Below are 11,850 nucleotides of genomic sequence, written 5' to 3'. Positions count from 1 at the left end.
AGTCTCCTTGTCCTCTCGGTTGAGGTCAAAATGACCAGGCTATGTAATTGAACAGTGAAAGTCACACATCTGATAGGGTTTGGCTGTTCTACTCCGTTAAAAAAAAATCTTTAAAATAGTAGCGAGAAAAAAATAAATATATATAAAATATCTGTTATGAATTATAATTTAAACGTATTTCAAATGAATAGCACTGGAACAGCACTTTATTTTTAATAACTTTTTGGCACAGATGGTAAAAGTTTGTATACGACTTCTTTTTCACTATATACGGAAATCGATGTATGAAAAAAAGTCATCTTTTTCAAACGCGATATTCGAGAAACAAGAACTGGAAACTAGGCGCGAATTCCGACAAGGATGCCTACGGCAGTTCACCCCACGCTTCATTTTAGAATCGCCCACATTCTGCACATGCGCATTCTCTCTACCTACGTTCAGTTGAAAACGGGACGAAAAGTTGGAATATTGTCCTGTATACCGCATTAGAAGTTCAGTCTCTACGCGGCTTCTTCTACATGTTCTGTTGTGTTATCTCTTTAGGTTGTTGTGAATAGAGAGGATACTCGAATTATAAGGATATATTTCTTTCTTTCATAAAATGGGAGAAACTCCTAATAACAATGCTCAGAACACAGCTGATTACTTAGCGCAGCTACTTAAGGATAAAAAACAATTAGCAGCTTTTCCAAATGTTTTCTTACATCTGGAAAGACTCTTAGATGATGGTATGTAAAAAAACACTATTTTATTGTTTTTGATGTAAATTTCCTCCATTCACCCCCGTTAAATCAGTTTTGATTATGAAAGAAAAAAGAGTTTTGATTATGAATGGGATAATTTAATCCTTGCCTAACACAATGCGACTTATTACAAAAAAAAAAGTACTTGAAGGTTGATAAATTCCTTCACGTGCTGGAATGGATGACGCCATTTTATGATTAGGCTAAATAATTGGCGACTATATGCCAAATGAAGTCACCCATCCTTATTGATTCGTGCTGGTTTGAATGAATTTTGAAATGTTCTTTTAAAATGTGATGTTATTGTCATGTGCGCCATAAGTCGGATTTATATTGGGGAAAATCTTAATGATATTATGGTGCTCATTTTTCGCCAACCAAACGATAAATACGCCAACGCTGGTTCTTGAAATTCCTACTTTTTCCTTGTTTACATCGCATCGTTGCCACAGAATCATCATCGTTAGAGTTTATCATAATATTCTGATTAATAAAATATAAATCATGTTGATTTAATGAGGAAAGTAATTGCTTATTTGTAGAAATAAATTAGTTGAAACATTTAAAATGTGATTTTATTGTGAAATGTTTTTAGACAAGTTCTTTCTTTCTAACAAATTGTTTTCTTTTTTCTATTAAAACGTTTTTAAAATGAACGAGTAAACCTTTTCTGAAATCTACTGCATTTCTCAATGTTTATTTAAATAAGCGCTACTTTTTTTATTTTATTAGAATAGTCCTAAATTGATTTTAACTTAGTGAGCTTTTAAAAATGGTTAAGAAATTTGCAAAATAATTTTAAAGGGGGCATTTTAAGATTTATATTAATCAGTAATTGAGTTTTTAAATTATAGTCTCTGAAATTATCTGAGTAAAGATATATCAGATATCATCTGATGGATGTTTAAGACTAATCTATTCATTAAGGAATATAAATATATTTTAATATGCTTTCAGTGATATTTTGTTGTATTTATACTGCTGTTATATATTTATACTGCCCAGGGGGTCAAATGCAACAGCTGCCAACTCCACTGGATTTTGTTTATTTCTACTGGTTTAATAATAATTCCGCTGGTTTTCATACATTTTAGAAAATTCTCTAAAGTTAAGAAAGTTTTCAGGGGGAAATCCTCACTAAAATAAAAAAAAATTTCCACAGATTATTGCTTGCATGGGTATTTAAATAATAAGTAATACTAATACGTAATGAAGCGGGTCTCATTTATAACAATCAGTTGAAAACTTTTTTTGTTTTAAAATGTTTGTTTGTATTCAGAACTCCCTTTTTAAATTAATTAAAAAATCTTCTATCTCTCTTTGATCAATGAATTTCTGCTTACTATCCAAATTTATGAAACATAAAACTTAACTTTTCAATTTTATTCAATATCAATCACAACTGGAAAATAGTGTCATTTTTCTATTTTAATGACTGTAAGAAAAAACTAAAATTACCTATGTGTGCAGTATTTATTGCATTATGCGACAATTATCGTGACATTAATGTTGTTTCGTTAAATATGCTGGATTAATACTCGTTATTATCAAATTTCTTGGTGCTATAAATGGCTTGAAATAGACATTAGTCTGAAACAACTAAAATTTGATTAGGACCACCAGTAAATAGTTATTAGCGGCCACTCGAACCAATAAAAATGGAATAATATGCTGTTTTAGTAATATGTATAGGATACTTAACCCATGTATATTATATACTGACTCATTCTTATAAAAATTAAAAAGAAAAGACTCATTTGGAATTGCATTTGATTTTCTGGCATCGAAAATTAAAAGGTGATTTTTATAAAAGTATTTATTTAGTGTTTGCATTGAAATGTTTCTGTATGAATTAGATATACAAAGAAAGCAAAGTATGAGGTGAAACTAGATCAGTAAACTAGTCTTATAACATCAAAAATTGCTCAATTTAAAGAAATATATGCTGCCTTATACAATAATCTATAAAGTTTTAAAAAAATTAAATTATGACATAAGGGTTAAAATGTATCAATAAATTGCTTGCAGAAATTGTTTTAATTGAGATTTTGTGTTTTCAGAAAGCTTTTCATTTTATTTACAGGAGTCTGTTTAGAAGAAATTTGGGCCCGTTAACGCACTTATCTTTTCATAAAAACGGACCCTTCACAAAATAATTTATCTTTTAATCTCACCCTTCACAAATTTGTTTATCTTCTTCATTATTGTTTTGTTAATCGGATAAACACTTCCCGAGGGGGGGGGTGAAAGACTTGACGAGACAAACTAAGTTTCCCTAAGTTTAAGTTCCAAATGTAGTATTCTAAAAACTTCTTGAAAAGGTTTTTGGCAATTTTTGCAATAACAGGGACCCTATTTGCACAAATTCACAAAAGCAGGACCCTGGTTAAAAGAATGTGACTTAATGCTTATTTTTTATTTCCTGTTCACAAATTATGAATAGTTTTTTTCACAATTTTACAAAATATCTGGACAGACCCCTGATTTAAGTTTGTTAATCAGCCCCGAAAACAATGACATCAACAACACATCTACGTAAAAGCTCTTAAGCATAAAAAAGTATGAAGCCTTGATAATTCAATTGAGCCACTTTTTGGTCTTATCTTAAAACTCTCCTGTTTTGGCTCTCCCAATTTGAAACCTTTTGACTGTTATGTCATATTAAGATAAGATTCTCCCTTACCTCTTCTATGGCATCCATACCTTTGAGGCACTTCAATGTTATTTTATTGCATTTCAGGTATCCATGTGCACACGTGAAGTTATAAAATCCATGCCCGATTTAAATTTTTACGTGACACATACAGGTCTGGCAATATGATTTTCAAGCCATGCCTTATTCAATCAACTGCTTTTAACTCAAGTTTATTGTATCATAAATTCTTAATTATTTATTTTAGTAAGCATTTAAAAATGAACTATTATTATGTTTCTACGAATTTTATAAAATTCCCTGTAGAATTGTTATCTTGTTTATCTCAATCTTGCGTTGTGTAAGAGTTTTTTTTTTTCTTCCTTCTATCTGCTTTCAGTAGATTGAGTGTTTTATCTTTCTTATCTGTTTTTAAATATTTAATTTAACTTCTGCTGTGATAATCTTTTTAAGTACCTATTCTTACTAGAGCCTTATGTTGGATCTTAGTCTTATTTGCATGCATCAAATTTAGAGTGGTTTATATCCATGTAAACATTTAATTTTAAGCTACCAAAAGCAGTTTAGTTTTATAAAATAAAGAAGCTGGAAATGGGTGTTGCATCGGTTGATATTAGTGTTTGCAAAAGTCCCCAGAAAACCCAGTGTTTTTTGTTCTTTTTGGATAGGCGCACCTGTATAGACCCACTTTTTTTTCAAGGTTATTATTTTCTAAGCCAGGGCAATAAGTTTTACTTCAAAAGCAAAATAATTTTAAATTATTTTCATTTAAACTAGGGGTGCTCAACCATGGTCTGTGGCCCTTCATTAATCTATGTGCGGTGCAAGTGGTCCCCTCACTCAAAAAAGTTGAGCACCCCTAATTTAAACAAAGACTTCCAAACAATGAATGCTTAATTTGGACTTGATATATAATTTTATTCAAATAGACTCTAGAACTAAATCTGCGTTAATGCAATAAAAAACATTGGGATCTTTTAATTAAGTAATTTTTTTTAATATATATAACAGTATATGTGGCATTAAATATTATAAAAAAATAGCATAGAAATTTAAAATCTTCTAAAATATTATGCAGTCTTTTCTTCATGAATAACTTTTCACAAAACCTTGATGATTTCTTTAATATCAACAGACATTGAAAACTTTGTAGGGAAACATGTTATAAAAGGTCCTAAAAGTGAGTGGTCTGAATATATTAGATAGAATGATTGAAAAGCAATGCAGGGATAATACTTAATCCACAAGTATTGCTTCAAATTGAATACAACAATTTGAAGAAGTACAACTAGAAGTTCTTTCTCATTCCTTTCAGATTGCTTCCATCCATTACAAAACCTTTCAAAGAGGTACCAAAATCTGAATCTTTTTATTTTCCTTCCAATTTGGTATCTGAACTTTCTGTGCATTCAAAAGTAAGAAATAAAATTATATATAATTAAAGGTTTTCTAATTATGGTATTTTCAGAAAAATAACCATAGCAACCAAAACTAGTTTAAACTGCTAAAAACTATGTTTTTAATAAGTTGCAATGTTAAAAGTATAAATATTAATATATATAGTTCACAACAATTAATGCACAAATTATAGCTTTTGAACATTACCTCTTTCTTCATATTTTCTTTTATTTGTGAGTATCTTACCTTCCTAAACAATATGCTCACTGAGATCTAAGCCTAGAGTTTATTTGGTAAAAAAAAGTTTATAAAAGCGTGAATTTTAGTATAAAATAACAATGGATTATGAGGAACCTGCTTATTTAGTTATTTAACTTTTTATGTTATTGGAATAGTTTGAATTTTTTAAGCATTTAAATGCATTCCTTAAGAAATTAAAACAACTGAAGTTACAACGTAAATTTATAGTAAAACCTAATTTTATATTGATATAGAGTACTGTTAAAATATCAATCCATTTTTATTATTATAATTAAATTACTAGGTGACACGTTAGCACTCCAGGGGCCTGTCCAGGCCGAATTTACTACCGTTTAGCGGTACCTTCACAAATTCAACTTAAGGAAAAACGGTAGTTTCACAAATTCAACTTTAGGAAAAACGGTAGTTTCACAAAATACTTCTTATAATTTTATTTTTGTATCCTTAAGAAACGATAAATCCATATTTTCGTGTTGATTTTTTAACATAATTTTTAATTTTCACAAATTATGTCTAAATTTTCACAAAATAGGTACCTCTCAGAAAAACCTAGACAGAAGAATGGGTTTGATGAACGGGCGAATTCGCCACATTTAGTTTCTGACGAGTTGTTATTCGCAAGTTGGCATCCATTAATTCCTTTATTGTGTTTAATTAGCCTCAACTGGCGTAGTGCATTTTTGTGCTTCTTAATCGGTTTGCGTTACATGAAGAGAAAAACCTCCCACGGTTAACCTGATGGTTTCGCTTTTCAACTTAAAGCAATTCTAATAGGGTAAATACACCGAAGATTTATTACTATTATTAGTGAATATATCCTTTTCTCTCGTTTTCTTGATGACACAGGAAAACTACTCAATAATTACCAAGGGGTAAGTAACAAAAATATATTTAAATCGTTAACATGATTAATACGGTACAATGGTAGACTTTTCTACTACTACATTCCAATGTAGATGCTCTTGCTTTTTACAAAATCTTAGTTTGCAGTTACGGTTACAATCTAATGATAAACTCCGCCATCTATCGGTGGTTCAATAACATGTATTTCTACAGATGGCAAGGGGGCTCTAACCCATGTTCCGTCTACCACCGTGGATATATTACGACGATTCTGATTTGAAACGAATGAAGTTTTTCCATGATGCATAGCATTTTTAAAAAAGGTGCTTATTTTCGATTCTCGTTATTTTAAAGTCCTTAAAGGTGTTTTTTCTTGGGGTGTTTTTAAAAAATGCTTAATTTTTTCCTTTTCAAAATTGAGATTTTTTTCATTACCATGTCGATTTTCATCACGTATCATGCAAAAGCGTGCTTTTCACATTATTCTATTCAACGTTTTCACAATTCATTTCGGCGTAAAGTCGGTCAATAACGTATGAAAGCGCCAATCATTTTACTTGTTTGATGAAATACTTGCGAGTCGGTATGTGCGTCTACTGACCTGGGTTCGGTAAGAAAAGATTATTGCTTTCTCATGTGCAACTCTGCTGCATTTTTCAAGCTATTCTCCATTTCAGACTTCATTTTCCACCCTGTAATATCGAACCGAAAAATCTCTCAATCATTTTATAACGGCTTATACGTATAATCAAGAAAAGAGTTCTTGACGAAGTCAGAAACTAGTTATTTTCTCCTGATCATCTGAAGTCTTTGAAAATTATTGTGCATTTTGTTAATGTATGTCGTGTTTAAAAATATTTTTTGAGTGCTTAAAAGGTGCTTATTTTTTGTTGAAAGATTAGGCTACTCACCCTGTTTTCTATAGACAAGTAGTATATCTTTCTGTTTCTTGGGATTACTCTTTTAATTATTAAAAATGTTTGAAGTTCTTTCTCTGACATGGCAATGTCTCCTTTAAAGTAGAACTTCCAAAAGATCTTATGTTAGCATAGAGTGGAATTATGTTTCGGCTAGTCTGTTCATTTCGAAACATTTGTCTCTTCACTGTATGTTCAAAGCAGCAAAAGTTCATCGATTTTATTATGTAGGAATATGTAAAGAGAAAATGACCGCGTAATTTGCTATTTAGTTTAGCGAAAACTATTAATTATGATCTTTTGCATGTGAGCAATACTCCTTACTTTGTTTAAATTTCGAATTAGTTTAGCTATATTGTATGAACAAATATTAATTCACCTCATTTTTATGATCTTTTGTCACCCACTGGAGGAGTTGAACCAGGTGAATATACGAGTTAAGCGGTCTAAAAAGTACCTATTTTCAAATGTTCGTAAGTGATAGAGATAGGGAAACGGATCCTTTATATTAAGCACGAGTCTAGCAAAGTTGAAGTATATTTTTACTTCGCGGTTTAGCTTAAATTAAACTAAACGAATTTTTCTTTTATAAATATTAAAGTTAACTTGTCTGATGTTTGCTAGCTTATAACTCTATTGAATAAAAAAAAAAAGGAGTTTTTTGCTGACTATTGTAATGCATTTTTTTCGATATGCCAGATAAGCTCAATGATCAACGTAAACGTCATAGCCTAAGCGAATAACAAACTAGTATTTCTAAAGTTATCTAAAGCCACTTGTTTTTATTTACAGTTATACTTTAGAAACTTGTTTTTTTTTTAATTTAACTAAATTCAAAATCAATCGTAATCAAATCAAGTTATTTACTAATACACACAAAATTACTAGCGGAAAGTTGCTTATTTATTTAGGGAAACCTTTGAAAATCTCCTTACTATTCAAGCCAATGGTGCTTAATTTTGGTCGTACCAAATATTCTAATGAAAGGGTATTCCTATTGGTACCGTGATAATTTTTTACTGCTTCCGAAAGGGATAAGTAACGGAAAAAATTTTTTGTTAGTGATGAATGTTTCCAAAATCTGTGTGCCAAGTAGAGTGGATCGTTTTTTGCTTTGTCTAGTAATGTAAAGCAACCAAGAAGGGTAACAAATAATATTAAAAATTGGAAATATCTTAGCTTCATCTGTTATGTCAGTATACCCGGTAGTAGAAACTTCCCAGTGCAAATAGATTATCACAGGATTATTTTTAATCTTTTTTTTTTTTTTAAGCAAGTATTCAACAAAAAAAAATATTAAAAACTTGGAGCTACTTTTTAAAATAATAATAATGATTGATACCGAAAAAAAATAACAACTTGTAAGCACTTAATGTTTATTTTTCTGGTTTTATTTGTATTCAAAATACCAGTGATGGTATGATAATAAATATCATTTATAGAAACTTTTTAAATGGCACTAAAAATAACAATTCTGTTCATTTCATCCTTTCTTTATTATGGGTCGCAGTATGAAACTATATAAACTTTTTTTTTGCTCTGTCTTAAATGGAATTGTATAAAATTTAAACGTAACTTTTATACTTAAATTGTGCTAAATTTATGTGTAAGCTGAATTCTTACTATACTAAACATCGTTGAAGTCGAATTGAGATCTAAATTTTTAAAAATTAAGAGTGAAGACTCGATAATTCTGCTATCCAATGAATACTCGTATATAATTTTATACTAATTGAGTGACAGTTTTATTTATTTTAAAACATCATTTGAAGTACTATTTAAAAATTTAAACTGTTTTAGGAAGTACGATATTTCAATAGGGACTCGCTTTTAGACCCGGAAGTTCGGACCTGTAGTTTCAAGTAGACATAGATAGTTGTCACAAACGTTTGTAGTAGTGCTAGCACAACCACCACTGGGTGTTTTACAGTTCGACCCTCCATTTGATATGAAACTATAAAATTCTGTGAATGAATTATTGTGCTGGATGGTTTTACACTTTGAATGCATTTGTGCGTTGTTTACCGTTTTAACACTATCATTTATTTTAATAAGATGAATTTATTTTGGAATTTAGATTTTTAATAAGATGAATTATATTTTCGATTTGTTTTTAAAAACCTATTGTTTGGCGCAGCATGTTTTTTTTTTTTTTTGGACCTTGCGCCATTCAATTGAATTCTGTCTTAGGTTGGGGGGGGGAGTTAATCATTTCTTAAAGAACGGGATCCGCTTCAGTGATCTGAGACTATTTTTTTATTTATTTTATTGAACAATTAACGTCACTCTCTAAAGATGTCGAAATGATTTCGTTTTCTGTTATTTCTGGATATAAAGACATTCTCTTCAATTTGTTTTTTTGAGATTTTCATTTTATACCGTTTAGTTGCATTCTTTAAGAGGTCTCTGGAGAAACGCTGCTTTACTTGCATTTATGTACTAAACTTAATATGTTAGGGGAAAATAAAATGAGTTCCTGGTAAACCTCACTTATTGCATCTTTAAAAATTAATTTTAAATATTTTTGTGACAGGTTCGCTATATTACTAACTATAAAAATAGGGGAATCATGTCATGGTGCGTTCTTACTGAAATTTTCAATTATAACATTTAAGTTTTTATTCACTGTGCATAAGCTGCAAATATATTGAACTCCAAAAATAAGTTAAAAATATAGAGAAAACATGGAAAAAATATAAAAAAGAGAAGAAGGAAAATGATTAAAATAAAATATTTTCAAGAAAAATTAAGAAACCGGCAAACAAAGAAATAAAGAAAATATATAAACTTAGTAAAATCATATTATATACTGATGATTTCTCTTTTTAAGAATGCTATCTGAGTCGGAGTTACAATTTCAATTGGATTTGCATTAAAATTTTAGGAAAAGATAACTCGTTTCTTAACTCATATTTGTACTTTACATTACAAAGAAAAGCTGTTTTTTTTTAAAAAAAAATCTCTTAATATGTGTTATGAGCAAGAAAAATATTGGCTGTTGTATGTTCTCCAAGTTAAAGCTGGTATTCAGTCTGTGAGTGAATATTAACACACTTCGTTTTAAAATAAACTTTGTCTGGGAAGGCATGTCAGAAATTTTGTTTTTATCTCTTTTTTTTTTATTTATATATTTTTTTAAAAAATTAGTAATTTTTACGGGAGCTAAAAATTTGTTTATATCAATTTTATTTTCAAATTTTTAGTATTCTTTTGCTTACAACGCTATGTCGTGGTCAGAAGCTTTTTAATGTGTGAGGTTAGCAAGTCTGATAGAGTGTTACGATAGTTCAGCGAATTTTTTTTTAATTTTTTATAATTTCTTTCTACCTTAATCATTCGAACCGAAAAATTCTTCTCCTTTATAAAAGTGCAGCACATTTTGCTAATTAAAATAGTAAGATTCCTGTGCAACCTTAGGAAAAGCTTTTTGGATATCACGAAAGCGAAATCCGAATGTTTGTTGTATTTCACTACAGCTTGGGAAAGAAAAGGAAAAAAATGACGCATTTTCAGTTTCAAAATGCGCTAAGCTCTCGTATTTTGAGAAAATCGCGGATTTGAGATGACATTTTTTTTTTCTTTCCAGAAGAGCACGTTTTTAAGTGGTTCTTCAAATGCACCATTCGAAACGTAATAGTTGTAGTACTAAATCGGAAAAGAACTCGTGATTTTGAAAACCATCTTAACCAAACCTTAGATTTGCATTCTTATCGACAAGAAGTAATTATTCGAAATTCATGACATTGTAGCATTGAGAAATAAAGATTTTAACTAGTTGACGGTTAAAATCGTCTATAGAGTGAGTAAAGAAGTGATTCTTTAAATAAGCAATTTGAAGTTCGCCGGACGAAGTAATATTGTATTGAAAAAATAAAGATTTTATAAACCATGTAGAAATCCCTAGTAGTAACTACTGTTAAAACGATCGACCCAACTGTCATACTGTTTAAAATCAAACGACAACAAAAAAACTTCACGTTCATAAATTGAAGCATTTTTAAGATATGCATGCATTTTAACAAATTTAAACTCATTTTGATCACCTCAAAAACTCAATGCATATAAAATAAAGCATTTTTAAACAATGCCTAATTTAAAAAAGAGAAGATGCGATGCTAACCAGTTGCAATCTTTAAATAATAAAATAAACCAAGAAGCTAATTAAAATAATTAAGTTTTAAAGCATAAATGTATGAATTGTTACATTTAGCAGTTATTAAAACATCTTTCAATACACATGAGACAAAACCAGTTTAAAAGTTGCCGTCTCATAGTGCTCTGTCATTTTAGAGCACAATGATATGTAAACATTTTAAAATTACATACTATTTATTTTATGTTTGTTTAAAGTGGTGCCAATTCACTTTAGCAATTGAACTCAAAATTGTGAGAAAATTACATTTTTCCAAATTTGAAAATTATTTATATAAAAATTTTTGTTAAGAATTAAAAAGAAATCTGTTGGTTTAACCATCTAGTTCCAACTTTGAATTACAATAATGTATTTAAGAAAAATGAGACATGAAATAATTTTTTCGGTCAAACTCATTTCTTAATACTGTACTTGCATAAAATTAATCTGTTTTATAAAGATTATATAGTTGAGGCTTTTGTTATATTAATTAGTAATCCTGTAACATTATCTTTATGTTAAAGATATCCGTCTTATATTCCTTTTTAATAAGTTATATTTACATTCAATTCAATATGTGAAACTGTATTCACTCAACAGCAATTAAAATAATAAACATTTAATAACTATTTAAAATTCTAGGGCAGTATCTTCGGCTTTAGTATAGAATCGGGGGGCCCAAATGGACTGACGAAAAATTTCAATTGTTCTATTTTGTTGAAAATCCGTTTCGGGTCACCGCAATTTTCGTTTATTGTGACGCGATTGGTTTATTTTCATACATATTAATTTCAAATTTTAACTTCTCGTTTTTCTTTTATTATTAGTTGCTCGCCATTCGTCTGGAGTAGTGGCAGTGACTATGGTTACGAGGTTTAACTATTTCAAGTGTGGGTGTCATAT

General features: G+C 29.6%; 1 protein-coding gene across 2 annotated transcripts in view; it reads left to right on the top strand.

Moving 5' to 3' along the window:
• Positions 1–437: 437 nt before the first annotated feature.
• The window catches only part of LOC107443302 (protein held out wings), a 34,885-nt gene continuing 23,472 nt past the window's right edge, over positions 438–11,850 (top strand). The window contains exon 1 of one of the 2 annotated variants that reach the window (XM_016057120.3): positions 438–728. In XM_016057120.3, coding sequence (XP_015912606.1) covers positions 602–728 — 127 coding nt within the window. In that variant the 5' untranslated portion in view covers positions 438–601. Of the gene's footprint in view, positions 729–6,184; positions 6,222–11,850 lie in introns of those variants that run through there. The other variant, XM_043045602.2, reaches the window with a different exon arrangement.

This window comes from Parasteatoda tepidariorum, chromosome 8 (genome assembly GCF_043381705.1).
Source record: "Parasteatoda tepidariorum isolate YZ-2023 chromosome 8, CAS_Ptep_4.0, whole genome shotgun sequence".
NCBI classification, from domain to species: domain Eukaryota; kingdom Metazoa; phylum Arthropoda; class Arachnida; order Araneae; family Theridiidae; genus Parasteatoda; species Parasteatoda tepidariorum.
This window is presented reverse-complemented; position numbering and strand designations above follow the sequence as displayed.